The sequence below is a fragment of the Sphaeramia orbicularis genome, chromosome 3, assembly GCF_902148855.1.
Source record: "Sphaeramia orbicularis chromosome 3, fSphaOr1.1, whole genome shotgun sequence".
NCBI lineage: Eukaryota > Metazoa > Chordata > Actinopteri > Kurtiformes > Apogonidae > Sphaeramia > Sphaeramia orbicularis.
Genome location: NC_043959.1, coordinates 53,901,906 through 53,920,192, shown reverse-complemented (window position 1 = coordinate 53,920,192; position 18,287 = coordinate 53,901,906). Strand labels below are relative to the sequence as shown.

Sequence of the window (18,287 nt, the reverse complement as noted above, 5' to 3'; positions counted from 1 at the left end):
CTCTCCCTCATCCCTCCCTCCCTCCTTCCCTCCCTCCGTATGTGTGTGAGAGTGCGGCTGTGTTTGTGTGGACTGTGGAGGAATAAAGAAACAAAGACCGAACACCGAAAAAAACACACAATACTTACGAATGTGAGTGCAATGATACAACACACTTTAAGCTAATGTTGTGTAAGGTAGCTAGCTAGTTTTGTCCTTTTAATCCTTATTATATTCTAGGCTAATCCATTTATTTAACTTTTAGAAATTCCGAAAAAGATTACTTAAAAAAGTTAAATAAGTGGTTACATGTATGGAAGGTTATGGGAATATTTTATGTTAGCACCTAGTGAGTATTCTACAGAAGAGGATTAAGGCCACTGGTGAAAAAACAGGTCCAGGGTTTTGTTTTGTTTTGTTTTACCTCCGCCAAGGAGGTTATGTTTTTGCCGGTGTTGGTTTTTCTGTCTGTCTGTTTGTGTGCAAGATAACTCAAAAAGTTATGGACGGATTTGGATGAAAATTTCAGGAAATGTTGATACTGGCACAAGGAACAAATTATTAAATTTTGGTGGTGATGGGGGGGGGGGCTTGGCACTGATCGGCCTTGGCGGAGGTCTGCGCTCTCTGAGTGCTTCTAGTTTATTATTATTTTATTCTGAGAAAAAAAGTGAGAATTCTGACTTTAATCTCGGAATTCTGACTTTTTTCTCAGAATAACAATAACAAATTATTGGACCATTTTTTTTTTTCTTTTGGCCCTAATCCTCTTTCATAGAATTTAGTATGTATTTAAAAAAAAAGAAAAAAGAAAGAAATTAGCTACCAGTAATTGTGTTTATTTTTTTTATTTTTTTAATTATTTTGTTTAACTTTTATTTAACCAGGTAAGTTAGCTGAGAACTGATTCTCATTTACAATAATGACCTGGCCTGACCTGGCACCATAGAAACACAATAAAAATAGAAATAATATCTTTAAGTGGATAACAATAATAATAATAATAATAATAATAATAATAATAATAATAATAATAATAATAATGATTGTCAGTGATGTGAAAAAAAAAAAAAATTAGTGGAGAAAACAAAATTTTGAACTTAGAAAGTAATAATTTAACAGGATATAAATTAGCTTTTCACTACCTCAGTGACCAAAAAGCAAAACCTCCCATCTCAAAAAAGTGCATATTTTAAGACATGATGTTTTCTTGTAGAATGCCATTTACTAGTGAAACCCAATAAATAATACATTGTTTTGTTAGACTATATTACTTTTCAGAAATAGCATTCTGCAAGAAAACAAGATTTTTTTTTTCTTTAGTTTTCACAAAAGCTTTCAGTCTTTGGCTATTTATATATGTATGTCATCTAAAACAAATATAAAATTAGTTCAGTTTGTTCTTTATACACAAAATGTTAATTTAAAAAGGGGGGGGGGGGGGGTTTAACATACTTTACTATATCCACAGGGTATGCCTATAAATCTTTACAATTGCCTTAAATGTTCTACCTTAAGATTTCTGGAAAGTTTATCACATCCTGACCATAAATCGATTTAAACCAAAGTTAGCACCTGCTTTAATCCACCTTTAAAGTAAAAAATATATATTTATTTGACATTTATTGTAACAGCTATTGACAACTGACGTGAACATTTTTATCATGACATCTCAAACCAAGTCCCAAAATCTTTAGGTTTGAGGTGTTCCAGTATTTTTGTCCATGGAGAGTAATTTGAACATCAGTCAACCTGTATATGCCTTCTTTAATTGATAAATGTAGTAGCTCTGCATTTTGTCACAATGTAGAACATTTGCTCATAATTAATTGCAGTAATTGTACTTAAGTTTACTTGATTCATACCATTGCTTTTTTTTTGGTTTTCAGTGATTGGGTTTTTCAAGTCTCAGCATTCATATAACTACCACTTCATGGAAAACATGAAATAATGATCTGTGACCTAGTTTTCTTACTTTTTGTTTTCATTTCCCGTGCTTATAATCGCACAATGGGAACCAAAAATGGGAACCAATAATCATGCTGGAGTTGCAATAAAGTTAATGACAAATGGTATTATTAAGAAATGTGTTAATGTTCCAGAAAGGCTACAGCATTGTGGTTTCATATTCATTTTTAATAGTGTATTAAAATGATATTCAGTGATGTTGTGTGGCATGTTGTAAGACAATACACATTTAACATTCTAGTTTGAAGAGGAAGAGACATTACTTTGACTATCACCTGTTTTCTACATGAAACAGATTTGGATTAAACAGTATTTTGTAAATAATGGATGAGTTTGTACTGGAAATAAAGCCAAAGGAAAGAATCTAAAAATTAGTTTAGTAAATAATCTGTCTCTGATGCCTCTCTTAAAATACTAGTATCACTGTAGATATTCTGACCTTTTATATTTCTACAACCTGTAAAGAAATTCAGATAATGTGTGATATATTGCAGCATGAAGTGTAAAATCTAAATATGTAGAATCTCGCAGTGCATTTGCAGTTGCTTTGACCATTTTATTAAAACAAACATACAACAAAGATCAACTGCATTTAATTTATATATTAAAGAGGTCTTGTTTTATATACAATATGAATCATCAGGACAAGGACAACCAGGAGCACGCTAAAGATAAGGGCAAAAACAAAAACAGGAGATGATGCAAGATGAATCACACCACAATAATACTGTAGGTGGAGGTTCTACCTGAAATGTGGGCCAGATTAAATTAACATTACACAAAGTAGATGTTGGCCAATTGTCAAAACTGACAGAAATACACTGACTTTCTCAGAATCAATACCTGTTGAAGTGAATGTCAGAATGAAAATAATTTAGCTTTAACTCTGGAAGTGAATCAGACCAGTTGTAAAAGTTCAGATAAGTTCAGAACCAAGACTTCCTCTTGGTGCTGATTAATCTGTAAAACGCATTTAGTGGCTTTTCTCTATAACAATGTTAGCCAATTCATGATCTGGGAAGGCAGCATTCATATAAAAAGATGATGATTCAAACAAGACAGTGTACACCATGGGGCCACATATTTCTTCACTTCCTCTTTTTTCCTTTCACTGCCACAATCTACATACCGACTGAGATTTATAACTTTTTAATCTGTACCTTTTCCTCCACAAGACAAATGAAAAAAGATGGCATGATTCAACAACTAGGACAAAAAGACACAGGTGTGCTCAGAGCCTGGTCGACAATGACCATTTGTTTTTTCCTACATACATACATACTCTTGAACCATCTCTTATGCATGCTACAGAGCTCAGCTCTTTTTTACTTTTTCTTGGGAATCATATGATTCATTGCAACAGACTGCTACAACTACGTCATCCAGCCATTTTACTCTGGACCAGCTCACTAGCAAGCCAGCCATCGTCATTGTGCCTCATTAAAAAACAAGACTCCCAAAACAAAAACAAACAAAAAAAAAAAAAAATACTACATGGACAAAAACAGATAAAGCAAAGCTCACAATAAACCTATCTGAGAAAACTGACAAAAATTACTACATTTGTATCTCTACTTTCAGTCACTTCTTTCTTGTCCCCTTCCCTCCCTCTTATCTCATCTGCTCTATACTTTTCATTCCAAAGTATTTCAAGAAGTGGCCTCTGTGGGACACTGTCTAATCTGCGGGACTTTTAATGTGATCACATTGTTAATTAAGGTCACTTTCTGTGCAGGTGAGGTACATCAGGATGAATCTCAGGAACGGTGACAGGAGGACAAGAATGGGACTTAATACTGTTATGTTTGCTGAATGCCTCATCAAAGTCCAGTTGCTGGTTGTTGACAGTGATTTCCATGCAGCCATGGTAAAATGCCGTCACAGGGGTTGAAGGTAATGGGACCTCATCTGAAAGGGAGTGAGACAGACTGTAAATATACTGTATGTACACAATTTTAACCCATAAAGACCCAGTGCTACTTTAGTGACAGTTCCTAAATTAATTTTTCTCTCTATTTAACTATTCCTTCGTGATTTCTCATCATTTATTACAATATTATCCTCTTTATTTAGCATTTCTTCAGTGAAAATCTGGTATTTTCATTTATATTATTATTATTATTATTATTATTATTATTATTATTATTATTATTATTATTATTATTATCATCATTATTTAATTTATTGATGTAGATGTTTGAAGTTGAGGGTTATTATTTCAGAAACTGACAAAGCTGAAGAAAAAGTGACATTTTCAGCAAAGATATCAATAACTGAACATAGAAACAAGCATCTACATTTACTGCCATTTACCAAACTACATTGGTTTTACCAGTGAATCAATGTTGCAGAAGATGACTGTTTCCATGTTCACTACAGAGCCAAATGGGTTATATCTGCTGCCCATGAAAAGATGAAAAATTGCATTTTACCTGAACTATTTCAATGTATTGATAAGTTTAGTGGTTCAGAACTTATTAAACATAGATCAGTAGATGGTTTTGGTTGCCTTTGGGTCTTTGAGGGTTAACAAAACATTCTGAGGGATGTCATACACAAACAGAGGGACACATTTTTAGAAATGAAGGCTTTCCTAAATTTCACTGGATGTAAAGACAAATGGTTTTTTTTTTTAGTCTTATTTAAGACAAAAAGCAATTTATCTACAGGAACAGGACCCCTATATTTATATTCTGTAAATGCTTCATGGTAAATATACCGTCATTATAAAATATCTAATATCAAACAAATAGGTTTTATTCCCTTGTACATTTTAAAAAGATTGATAGAAAAAAAAAAGGATTTTATTTTTACTTGAGTTCCCTGGCTGAAACACTGTACACATGAACGCAGCTTAGAGATGGCAGTTTGTTTTATTGAGTTTCCTCTGAACCTCTTTTCCAGTCTCTTGGGATGTTTTCTGGCCCAGTCAATGTCCATTTGTAATAAACCAAGAGGCCCAACGTCTTTTTTAACATTCACAAAATATAACGTTTTTTCCCCTTGTTCTGAAAAAGACAATATTCCAGCTACAATGTTTACATCGCTAATGAAAATGAATATTTCTCTGTTATTCCTGTTTACATGCAGCTGTGCATATGCCATCTGATTTACATTAATTGGATACTATTAAGACTGAGTGTCACCATTGTTTTCCCACACTGATAGTTAACATAGAACAGAAACAGTGTGAAGTGTGCAAGGAACCCTCTAACCTGCTGCATTATTAAAAACACCAATGTTTCCAGTAACATTTACCCCCTAAATAGAACAACAGGCTGTCTGTACCACATATGCTCTCCTGTACTTATCCATAAGAAAAGACATGTATTTTAAAAATTAATCTATTGATTTTATTAATTGAGATCAAAGCTTATAAATGAGAATCAACAATCAGTTTCTTGAAAGGTTGGCATTGTGATCTATGGAAATCCAGAAACCTGCAGATATTCAGCTCCACCATGTTGTTTAAAGTAGGGATGTTTTCCTTATGTTCAAATGTGAGCTTTTCTTTTGAGCCTGCAACTCTACATCTGGTCTGCAAAACACAGCATGCTGAGTTGTGTCCACAAGTGCTGACTGTGAACAACAGCCTGTGTCCTGCAAACTACTTTTAAAACTCCAATAGACACTGTATACTTGTCCAAAGTGTGTGATCAGAAAATGTTAATTTTATTCTACATTTTTGACTACATTCAAAATCGGCAATATCAAAACTAAATTCAGGGTTCCCACGCATCTTGGAAAACCTGGAAAATGACTGACCAATTTTCCAGTCATGGGAAAAATATGGAAAATGAGAAAAAAGGTCAAATGTCCTGGAAACGGTTAAGTTATCCTGGAAAATTATTTATCCTCCTCCTGCCTTGTGACCTTGTGTGTCTAAACTGAGATGAAACAAAAGAAATTGTTTGTTGGGGATTTATTGAAAATATACAAATATTTTTAGAGGAAGGGCAAGAGAGAAGACAAAGTTGAGTTTTGAATCTCCCAATTGAATATTGTAACTCCAGTTTGTCAGGCTAATGAAGTGCTCTGCTGTAATCTGTGCGTGTGTTTGCATTATTCTATGATACATTTGTCATAATTATTTTTCATAGATAAATTATAGCCATAGACTGCACAGCAAATGTCTGAGTAATAAACATAGAAACAATCTGGGTAAATGCAAGTTACAACTGTAGAAAAGAACACTTCCAAAGAATGAGGGGGGCAGGGGAATGGATTAGTGTATGATGTGATAACTTGTCTCTGTAGTGGCTGAAAATGTCCTGGAAAAATAATTTCAGGTAAAGAGTGGGAATCCTGCTTAATACATGACCATATAAAATTCACAATATTGTCATAACTGAATAGCAGTTGAATATTTGTGTCCATGTAAATGCAGTTATAGAGGTAGCTGTCCCGTGAACTAACCTGGTATTCCTCCAATGTAGGTACTGACAGGGTTCTGCATGGTTGTGTTAAGGTGCTGCAGAGCCTCCTGCAGGTCAGTAGACGCCATGTAGGTAACATTGGATGAGTTAGCTGTGATGGTAATTTCCGTGGGAGTTACATTTAGCTGCACCGTCAGGCGGTCGGGGTAACACAGCATCATTGAGGTCAATGTTGCCACAGGGACGCCGTCCATAAACACTTGTAAATCCTGGAGGACAATAACAAAGCAAAACTAGAAGCACTTGTAGAGCGCAGACCTGTGTCAAGGCAGATCAGTGCCCCAAATTTGGATGAAAATTTCAGGAAATGTTGATACTGGCACAAGGAACAAATGATTAAATTTGGGGGGGGGGGGCACGGGGGCCCACTGATCTGCCGTGGCGGAGGTCTGCGCTCTGAGTGCTTTTCTAGAAAAGACAGCACAGACCTCCGCCACGGCAGATCAGTGGGCCCCCGTGCCCCCCCCCCCCCCCCCCCCCCGATCACCACCAGAATTTAATCATTTGTTCCTTGTGCCAATATCAACATTTCCTGAAATTTTCATCCAAATCCATCCTTAACTTTTTGAGTTATCTTGCACACCATCAGACAGACCAACCAAGGCCAACAAAACATAACCTCCTTGGCAGAGGTAATAAGGCTTTATATAATGTTTTATACTACTGTGTAGTTAGGTTGCACTTGTATACCAAATGTAAAGGAACTCACGGCATCATCTTCTCCTTTTGTTACCACGGCAACAGAAAGAGGGACAGTATTGTTGTAGACGAGAGCAAAGAGGATACCCGTGCTACCGGATGGACGTATATTCATCATGACATCCACATTCCAGCTCCTAGAATCACCTATTTACACACAGAGGCACAAATATATTTCTGTTCAGGTTAAAAAAATAGAGGCATTTATATTTGCATTGTGAACGTAAGGCTACGTTAAGACTTCGGGAAAACTGGATTAAGTCAGATATTTGAGACTGTCCACACTGTTATTTGCAAGTGATCAGATCGTCTTTGTGTGTCCATACATCACTAATCTATCTGCTTGAGTTGCTGTGGTGACCATGCCTGTAACTATGTGGTGATATAGCATGTTCCTTACAGTTTTACCTCAGTGTTTCGAAGTGTACCTGGTAGATGTGTTTCTGCTCAACACAGTCACTCTGGGTTTGATACTGTCATAGGGAGCAGCCAGATCAGATATCTGTTTGTGATTTCAAATCTCTTCCAAAAGTAGTTTCAGTTCAGTTTGCTGTGGTGTTTTCCTGCCCAGATTTTCTAAAATCAACCCGAATACAATCTGGATATGCCAAGAATACGAATTTCAGCCTCAAGTCTGAAAAATCCCCTGACGAGTCCTATGACATTGAAACATGAAGCATATGTATCCATCTATAGCAGCAGATTGGTGCAGTGGTTAGCGCTGTCACCTCCTGGGTTCAATCCCAGTAGCTGCTGGTGTGGCCCTAGTGTCTTTCTGTGCGTCTGCAGATGCTCCAGCTTGTACCCATCATCAAAGCACTCACAGGTGTGAATGTGAGAGTGAATGGTTGTTAATCTGTGTATCTCAGCCCTGTGATAAAGTACACTCCGGCACCCCCACAACCCTTTCAAGGACTAAGCAGTTTGGAAAATGAATGCATTCAACCATCTATAGTGATATTCTTGTAGATGTAGAAATAACAGAAAGGTCATAAATGTTTTTGTGTGCCGTTTGCTCATGTTTCCTGTCACCCCAAAACCACTCATATTCACTAATAATCATGCACTTCGATAAACAAATGAATAAAGTATAGCTTAACTTACTCACTGTAGTCAATGATGAAGTGAGCCAGTCCTGCCCCAGTGAAGAAAGATCCTCGTTCTACATAAACGTAGCAGTGCTTACTCTTCTTCTCCTGGATGACCTCCTTTACCCCCGATGCCCCCTGGTTCATCAAGTTCCAACCCCGGATGCAGCCATCAAGACGAGGGTTGATCTAAATGTGGTTGATGATACATTTATTACACTGTAATCAGATACAAGTATTACATGGAATGATTTTCAGAAGATCTGTTTACATGTTTGATGATGCTGTCAGTCCGGTTTGGCAGACCAGCGATGTAAACTTTGGTCTCCAGTTTGCCATTAACTGAAGTGAAGAGACTCTCAGGGCTGTTGATGCTCATTACAGCTTCCTTGCTGATCTTCACACTGATGCTGCTCTCCAGTTCATCCACAGAGATCTGCAGGTTACACACACTCCCATCACAACTTTTCAATCATTGCATTACAACTCTGAGAAACACAACTATTTGTATGGCGTCAAGATGAGGCCAGATAACACTGTAAACATACGGGAAGTATTGTAAGCGCAGTGAAGTTTTGTAAACCAAAAATATACATTTCTTTTTAAAAAATGCACCTACAAAACTTATTTTGCTCCTACAAACCTGTTTTTTTTGCTTTCACAAAACACTTTACAAAACTTTTCTGTGGTTACAAAACATTCTGGCCTCTTTTTGACGTGGGGGCATGGTTAGATGAGAGGCATGTCCAGACCGAGCCTTACTCGGAACTGGATCTGAGGTCCGTTTAAGTCAAACAGGCACTGCTGTGCACACAGCTGGGCACTGCGTCACACCGGGGCTTGGAGCTTGGAGCGGGGCATGATGCGGCAGCTCGGTTCCAAGCTCTGTAAATGAAACTGGTTCCGTTTATGGATCTCAGAACTGGTTTCGAGAACGGAACCAATTTCACTCTACCAGATAATAATAAGTGGTGTTATTTAAGGTGAAATAGACACATTACGGTGGTACTTCACAATCGCTCCATTGTAGTGAATGAGACGATGCCTGTCTATCACCACCAATACTGGACCAGGTATGGACACACCTCTCATCTAACCACGCCCCCACGTCAAAAAGAGGCCAGAATGTTTTGTAACAGCAGAAAAGTTTTGTAACCACAGAAAGTGTTTTGTAACGGCAAAAAACAGGTTTGTAGGAGCAAAATAAGTTTTGTAGGTGCATTTTTAAAAGGAAATTTATATTTTTGGTTCACAAAGCTTAACTTGCTCTTACATACGTGTACAATGTTATCTGGCCTCATCTTGACGCCATAGATCTGCCTTTTGTATTAGTTCTTGTTCCTGTTTAGAGCTTTAGCTCATCAGCAACTGCATGAAGACAAACAGCGATGACCTAAGGATTACAAGCTCTGTCTTACCACATGCCACTGTCCATCATTGATGGCTTTCCCTCCACTGGTGACCTTGAAAGTGTGCTGGTTCTTGAACTGGACCTCAATGCGCCCGTCCCTCAGCCCCAGCATGAACCATGAATCCTGGGAGGACTCAGCATATAGAACAACACCTTCTGGGTCAAATGTACGGAAGTCAAACTCTGCAGCAAACCTGGCCATGGCAGAAGAAAGAAAAATAAGTTTACACAAAATAAAAAAAAATTAACTTCTCAACTAGGAATGTACTGCATAAAGATATGACATAATATTTCCTATTTTGAACCATGATATACTGAATATTCTGCAGTTAAAGACACTGTATGTAGCTTACGCTCTGGATCTCTAAATCAAATCAATAACAGACAAAAAGACATATTTTAATATTGTCATGAGGTAGTGTGAGATCATGGGAGGTATTTTATAAAGCATTGCTGATAGAAATCTGTCTATTGTGACTTGTACACAGGGCATCTAGTTTTATTCACATTATGTTCAGTGATGTATAGTCATGTTACTCCAGTGAAGTAGGACATCTAACGGAGGATGACAAACCGTGTCTCACTGTTTTAGTACTGTTTTTAACTGTTTTTACAATAAAGAGCTTTTCTATTATATTCTATTCTTTAGCTAACCTAATTTTCAAAGATAACACTAGATAAGCCAATTTCTCTAATACACATAATACAGAAATGTTATATATTATGCTTTTAATTTTCTACATCACATGAATTGGAGTTGGTGTGTGTCTCTGAAAGACCCTTACTTGGTGTTTTCTGGCAGACGAAAACGCAGAAAGATGACAGGAAGGCCTGCAAACTGCTCCCCCAGGTAAAGCATCTCAGGATGTTTATCGTCATGCAGCTCCACACAAACTGGGATGCTGTCACAGTGCCTCTTGTCCTCCGCCAAAAGGAAACCCTGGCGACCATCACAGTAGCACGCATAGCTGCCAATGGTGTTTATACAAGTGTCCTCGCACACATTTAACGCACACTCGTCCACATCTGCAACAACAATTTCAAGCATTGAATTTAATGTGGAGGTGAAGTGACTGCAAAGTGGGCGATTACTGCACAAAAAAATAACTCTGCTTTGACATATACTGGAGGTTTTCAAAGTCATTTTATGTGATTCCTAATGTTAAGGCAGGTGCAGTGACTTCAGGTCTCACCATCGCAGGTTTTGGATGTAAAGTTGTACTTGAATCCAACAGGACATTGGCACTCATACATGCCCGGTGTGTTGACGCATTTTGCTGGTTCTTCACAGATTCTGGGGTACAGAAGGCACTCGTTGATATCTGAAATGTACGTAATGATAATAGAGTAAAAATCCAAAGATGATGGTACAAAACTTTGACATTAACCCATGAAGACTCTGCTACTTTTATGTTGGTTCCCAAATGACATTTTCTCTATATCCAACCTTTCTTAAGGGATTTATCACCATTTATTTATAATATTATCCTCTGTATTTTGTATTTTTTCAGTATAAATCAGGTATTTTCCTGTATTTAATTCACTCATCATGTAGATGTTCATAAAAGCTCAGATTAAAGTTTAGGGTTATTATATCAAAAACAGAGCAAACTGTAGAAAAAGTGACTTTTTCAGTAAGAAGTATCATTAACTGAACATAAAACAAGTGTGTCCATCCACTGTCACTGATCCAACTCCACGGGTTTTACTGGTGAATCAACGTTGTAGAACATGACGGTGTTTCTATGTTCACTACGGAGCCTCTGAACGTCCAAATGGGTCATATCTGATGACCATGAAATGATGACAAACTGCATTTTACACCAATTATTTACATGAACTGATAGGATTAATGGATCAACAGGTGTTAAACATTTCAGATCAGTCGATGCTTTTGGTCGGTGGTGGATGTTTGGGTCTTTATGGGTTAAAAACCATAATAACAGATATTTTTAAGTAAGACACTATTTTCCCAAAAACCTGAAAGAGGCATTGCAGAAACCAGAGCTCATACAGGTACTTATTTCACTTAATATATCCCAAGCATGCAAGACAATTCTCTCCAGATTATGCAATACCATCCAACAATTTAAAATGAGCAATGCAGAATTTATAAAAAAAAAAAAAAAAAGTGGGGAAAAAAAGAAATTCGGTGTTTTCTTTGGAGAGTTGTAAGATTTTTTGTCATACCTCTCCAGAAAAGACACCAGGGTAGTGGAGACATCCTACTGGAGACTTTGTGGGACCAATGGAGCTGATCACTATCGTATCTTGTGCAATTGTCAGTTCATCAGAAACTACTGGCAGGAGATTCATGAACACATCGACAATGTATTTGGAGCAAATATTCCTTTCAAATATGAACCTTTGTATTTGGGTGATATAGTGTTTAAAAATGAAAAGTACTGATAAGAAATTAAATATACTGTTGGCAGCAAGTAAAAAAAAAAAAAAGCATTACAAGAAAATGGTTAAAAGTACAATTCCTGACCATCAATGAAGGGTTGGATATGAGATTTACATCATGGAAAAGTTGTCCTTTTCTGACAAAGTACAAGATTTGTACTCAATGGACTGAGTATGTAAAACCAGTATAATCTGAATTCATTTCAGTGTATCTATAATTATTATCTTTTTTTTTTTTCTACCCGATTGTATTTTCATTTCTCATTTATTTATTCATTTTCCTTCTGAGATACCGCCTGGACAATAACACACCCCTTCCTAATAGTTTTGTTATCCAATCCAATTCCCTTTATTTATATAGCAATTTTAAACAAGATTGTTTCCAAAGTGCTGCACATAGAATCATAAAAACAATAAAACAAATATTCTCTATTTAGCTCTACTAGTCCTCATTAAAATAACAAACCAGTAAGACCAAATAAATGAAAATGCGCTAAAAAATAAATACAGAAATATTATTTATATGTAAAAACACTGGAAAAGCATCTTGTAAACGCTTTTGCAGAAACTGATGAGAGTGTAATTATAGGGCTTTTTCAAATAAAAAGTAAAAGTAAAAAAAAAAAAGCATAGTACCTCAAACAGAGGGAGTTAAAAGAGTCTCCTCCTGTAAAAACTCTATGTCGTATTAGTCAAATGACACAAACTACGTGGGAGACTGACACTGCAAAACCGATCAAAAGATGGAGAAATCAAATGTACCAAAGTGGCTCAGTCCATGTTTGTGAAGACTTTGTACTGGACAACATTCAGCACGCTCAAAGGTAAACACTGACTAAACTGCCAACACAAATAGGACAAATAGAAGAATGCGGAAACAAGACAACACAGACAAGTCGCTACAAACTGAACAGAGGTCTTAATAACTCCAGATCTGTTTACTGCAAATGGATGGATCATGTTTTCAGATGTTAGAAACTCAATCCTCTCTGTTACGTAATAAGGTCACGCCAGGTCGGCTTTAGAAATAACAAATGTTTCAGACCCCAAGGACGACAGCTGGAGGAACATGGATTTGTTATGAAGTTCACAGGATTCCACCTCCCATATGAATCTGTGTCTGTTTGTTCAGCTGTTGAGCAGCACAGAAGAAACTGACTGTACAACAGGGATGGGTTAACAATTGGATGTCTTCATATATGTGCAAACACACAGATAGTGCATTAAACTGTCCTTTTCAGTCTCCCACTCAACTTACTTAGCACTTAAAACAAAAAGAAATAAGTAGTCTTACCCACACAGTTGACTTTATCATTGATAAAGAAGCCGTCTTCACACATGCAGCGGAAACTGCCAGGGAAGTTGTAACATTTTTGGTTACATCCCGCTGGATGTTCAGGATCTGTGCACTCATCAATGTCTGTCCAGTAAAGAGGTCACACCACAGATGAGCAGCAGGGGAAAAACATAAACAGAGGTGTCAATAGTATTTACATTCATTACTCAGGTACAAGTATAGATACTAGGGTAGGGGTGGCCAACCCTGGTCCTGGAGAGCTATGGACTCTATACACAGCCCCACTACTTCCTGAACTTCAGGTGGGTCCTTTATTTCCTGTCTTTCATTATTGGACAAACTGATTAATCCAGGTGTGCCTAATCAGTCAGTTGTCCCAACAAGTAGGAGGCACACCTGGATTAATCAGTGTGTCCAATAACACTGGTCAACAACAAATTTATTGTTTAAGTTTTTTGAGCTGATTTAGGATAATTCTGGTGTGCTGAATCCAAAAATCACATTAATTTTGCTCAATTAGGTCAACTTTCTGAGCTATGCTACATATTGGCTTTTTAACATTTTTGCTTACATTTATGGGCATTTTCACATCATATGATACAAAATTCTTCCATATTTCTTGCAATAAACGAGTTCTGAAGATTTTACTTTTGCCAATTTATGATTGTTTTTTTTAATATTACAGGTGAATGAAATGGCTTCAACTAGAAGATCTTGCAAAAATAAGCCTGACGTATTCTGCTACATCTGCGGTGAATACACCATTGTACCTAACAGGAATCAAGTCACAAGTTTCATAAAGTGTGCTTACCAATCTTATTTTGGTATTAATTATTATATTTTTTGAGAAGATCAAATTTTTCAAAATCAAATTGGCAAGAAAAACAGATGTCATTTTTGGATTTAGCGGTGCAAAATGGTCCTAATTCAGTTGAAAAAACCTAGACAACTTGCAAAAAACATTTTTTTGTAACCCAGTGTAATGAAAGACAGGAAATAAAGGACCCACCTGAAGTTCAGGAAGTAGTGGGGCTGTGCATAGAGCCCGTTATCCTGCATGTTTTAGGTGTTTCCCTCTTCCAGCACACCTGAAGGTCATTATCAGGCTTCTGCAGAGCTTAATGATAGGCTTATCATTTGAATCAGGTGTGTTGGGAGTGGGATACATCTAAAAACAGTGGTTTCCAACCTTTTTTGGCTCGTGACCCCATTTTAACGTCACAAATTTCTGGCGACCCCAGACATTCAAAACAGAGACTTTTTTTTGTGCTAAAATTAATTTGTTTTTGATCATGTAATAGTTTGCTATACTATGTTGCAAAAAAAACATTAATTTTAGATGACATTTAGTCTATATAATGTATATTATCATGGACGGAGGCAGAAAAGCCAGGTGTAGATTACTGCACAAAGTGAGAATTTCTATTTTCCTTGGTCAGGATATGTACAGTCAGTCCAGCTTATATTTACAAGGCTGACAATTAATACTGAACAAACAAGAACTCAAACTATGAATTATGAAAGAGCTGCAGCATCTGAAACTGACCACAATGAACATTTGACAGACAAACAGTACCACAGTGCTGCAGTTTCAGCTTCAGTTTGTCATGTCTTTTACATATTGGGATCGTCTCTCTCAACTCACCATATATTTTTTATTAGTAAGTTTTTATTTTTATTAGTTACTAGAAATTTCAGGCGACTCCTTCTGAATTCCAGGTGACCCCACGTGGGGTCCCAACCCCAAGGTTGAAAAACACTGATCTAAAACATGCAGGATGGTGGCTCTCCAGGACCAGGGTTGGCCACCCCTGTACTAGGGTTTAAAAAAAAACTTCTGAAGAAGCTAAAATATCAACTCAAGCTTTTTACTCAAGTAAAAGTGTAAAAGTACTGGTTTCAAAACTACTTAAAGTATAAAATTAAATGTAAGGGGAAAAAGGCCATTAGGACAAAAGCTTAGGCCATGCCACAGGGGTCTATAGTGCACTACCCCACCTCCCCAGAAAACATTTTTCTAAAGGCCATTATGACTTTTGGGACATGGATCACATTTGGGATGCACTAGGCTACCTGTTCCAGCCCATAAAAAATGAACACATTTTAGTCCAATGCAAATGTACTAAAGAACCATATATGTGCACTACTGAGCATGTGTTTCATGGAGCTAAAGATATGACTAGTTGAATATAAGTATTGTAATGGTGCAGAAAGTCAAAGTTCAGAGGCATGTTATCAATAACCTCTACTGGAATGTAAATGTACATCCAAGCTTAGCTGCAGGAATCTATGAGGGCAACCGATGTAAGATAACAAAACTGGACTAGAACATCGGTGTACCCAGGCCAGGCTTAGTAACAATGATCCTTGTATGGTTCTCTATATACAGTAGAGTGGTTGGGACATTTCGCTGGAGTCTCTGCCACGGACATCTTCATCCTAGGCTACATACGTCTGCTATGTCCTTGCTGGAATGTGACGTGATTTGCGTCATGTGCAGGTGTGACAGATCGCGTACAAACCAATGGGGTGTCGGAATGGTATGTGTTTATGCTTCTCATCCAACCACAATCAAATCCACTCTATCTTTATGGTGTGATTTATCTGGATAGTTTTTTTTTTTATTTGGACGATGACAAGCTGGAATAAAAACAAGCCAAAATGAAACAGGAGTAATGAGGCTATTTTTAAAATGTAAAGCAGGGGTCACCAATCCTGGTCCTCGAGGGCCGGTATCCTGCTTGTTTTAGATGTATCCTTCTTCCAACACACCTGATTCAAACCATAAGCCTATCATCAAGCTCTGCAGAAGCCTGATAACGACTGTCAGGTGTGCGGGAAGAAGGAAATATCTAAAACATGCAGGATACCGGCCCTCGAGGACCAGGATTGGTGACCCCTGATGTAAAGAATAGAAAGTGCAGATAACTGTGTGAAAATGTAAGAAGTACAAGTAAAAAGTCAGCTGAAAAATAATTACTCCAGGAAAGTATAGATAACCAAACTTCACTCTACTTCAGTAAAGTAACAAAGTATTTGTACTTCAGTACCTGACTCCTCTGTTTGCAAATAATGCATTTTTATACATAGGCTCAATGTTCAACAGAAGAAATATATTTATGAGTCTATAAAAGCATAATGTATGATTTCATTAGATGTACCAGAACTCACCATCCTCACAGCGTGGACCCCTCCAGCCGGGTTTACACACACATGTGAAAGAAGCCTGGCCATCGATACAGCGCTCTGAACCCTCTTTGTAGCAAGGATACGGTGTGCACTGATTACTGATCTCTGCAATACAACAAAACGTTACGTACGCTCAATCTGCAGTCAAAACGTGAACCTAACCTTTTTTTATTTATTTATTTTTTTTTAATGCAAAGAACCTCACCTTTCACGCATGTGCGAAGGTTTGAGGGGATGGCAGAATCCGAGTTCTGGTTGTTGATTCCCACACGATGTGAACCCAGACACACTGCAAAAAAAAAAAACAGTAAGTAAACCAGGGCAAAAAAAAAGGACTAATGGCCCTGTGTGTCACCGGCATGTTCTATCAAGAATCAATAACAAGTTGAATTTGTGAGGTTGTCAGGTTCTGCTGCTATGTTAGAGTCCTGTGGTCTGGATGCAGGAGATCAATCTCCCAATAGAAGTGGGCGGTACTTTCATTGAAGGATAACTCAACTAATTTAATGAAATCCATATATGACTTCCAATCTGTGCTCAATAGTAACTGTATTGATGTCTGTAACTATTTTCATGTTATAAGTCATCAAAATATGGCCCATTATAAATAAAGGCCAATTTTAACATTTCAAAAATTCATCAAAAATCCATAAATCATAATTTCTCACAACTGTGAACAAACTTTGTAGATGTTGTCCCAAGGAAGCTACAAATAAAATTTGAAATGAATCTGACCTGTAGTTTTGTAGAAGATGTTAACTTGCCAATGCTATACACAGCACCCTCACAATAGCTCATGGCCGGTGACCTAATGACATTATATATTACAAGAAAATCTGCAAACTTACCAACATATCTAGGATAGAAGTATTCCTGAAAAAAGAAAACACAGCTAGATCAACTGAAAACTTTAATTTGGATAAGTTTTATGAGGACAAGGAATGCAAAAAAGGAAATGAAGCAGATCTGACTCCGAGCAGCTGTGCTTTGGTATAAATATGATCTTAATACAATATTTTTCTTTTCAGCTTTAATATTGTGCCTTGGTATTCATTACATGGACATAAACATGCACTAGCAGTTGTCCATTGTATCTGGTATCATCTACTTTTAAATGAAACAGCTGAGAAGGCATTCATTACTACCTGTGTGTCCTATTGTACCCTGACCTACAGTAGCCTTGGTTGGGAAGCATCTTATCTGTGAGGTCAGGGGTCACTGTTCTTGTTCTTACCGTCTCCGGCTGGTTCTCGAAGATCTCCCTGGCCTCCTCCTTGTTGCACAGCTCCTCGATACACTCCCGTTCCAGGTTTCCCTTCTTGCTCTCCTCAAACAGAGAGTTGGCTCTCTTGTGTCGGTTTAAGAACTGGGAGGCTGTGTTCTGGCTCAGGACTGAAACAGGACAAACACATATGAACTTACATGAAGCCTTCAATGAGCCCGTTTAAATGACCAGAAAAATCCAATAATCAGATAATTGTAATCATCAGATCTGAGTTCAGAAATGTGATAATCGAAAAAAAAAACGTGGTATACATGTTTCAGCCCATTATCAGAGTAAGTGATAACAGACTCAAACATTCTATTGACTCACTTCTGTTTTCTACAATTTAATTATTTTTACACGTACAGATGGGTGCTTCCATGAAACTGGTCCTTAAAAACAGGACAGACGGGCTAAAAATTCAAACAAGATGTAGACTAATATTTATGAAGCAAGTCTAGAAGCACTTTGGGTCTATTTTAAAAATTAATATTTACTAAGATAAAAGAAAAACTATTTTTCAGATAAAACAAATTTTAGATTATTTTTT

At 37.2% G+C, this 18,287-nt stretch overlaps 1 protein-coding gene across 2 annotated transcripts in view; it reads right to left on the bottom strand.

Annotated features, from left to right (window-relative positions):
- Window positions 1-2,486: 2,486 nt before the first annotated feature.
- Window positions 2,487-18,287, bottom strand: part of pros1 (protein S) — an 18,229-nt gene continuing 2,428 nt past the window's right edge. The window contains exons 2-14 of one of the 2 annotated variants that reach the window (XM_030130101.1): window positions 17,708-17,865; window positions 17,322-17,346; window positions 16,679-16,762; window positions 16,456-16,578; window positions 13,282-13,407; window positions 10,775-10,903; window positions 10,367-10,607; window positions 9,589-9,775; window positions 8,442-8,606; window positions 8,191-8,359; window positions 7,093-7,229; window positions 6,364-6,592; window positions 2,487-3,855 (exon numbers count right to left, since the gene is read on the bottom strand). In XM_030130101.1, coding sequence (XP_029985961.1) covers window positions 3,668-3,855; window positions 6,364-6,592; window positions 7,093-7,229; window positions 8,191-8,359; window positions 8,442-8,606; window positions 9,589-9,775; window positions 10,367-10,607; window positions 10,775-10,903; window positions 13,282-13,407; window positions 16,456-16,578; window positions 16,679-16,762; window positions 17,322-17,346; window positions 17,708-17,865 — 1,961 coding nt within the window. In that variant the 3' untranslated portion in view covers window positions 2,487-3,667. Of the gene's footprint in view, window positions 3,856-6,363; window positions 6,593-7,092; window positions 7,230-8,186; window positions 8,360-8,441; window positions 8,607-9,588; window positions 9,776-10,366; window positions 10,608-10,774; window positions 10,904-13,281; window positions 13,408-16,455; window positions 16,579-16,678; window positions 16,763-17,321; window positions 17,347-17,707; window positions 17,866-18,287 lie in introns of those variants that run through there. The other variant, XM_030130109.1, reaches the window with a different exon arrangement.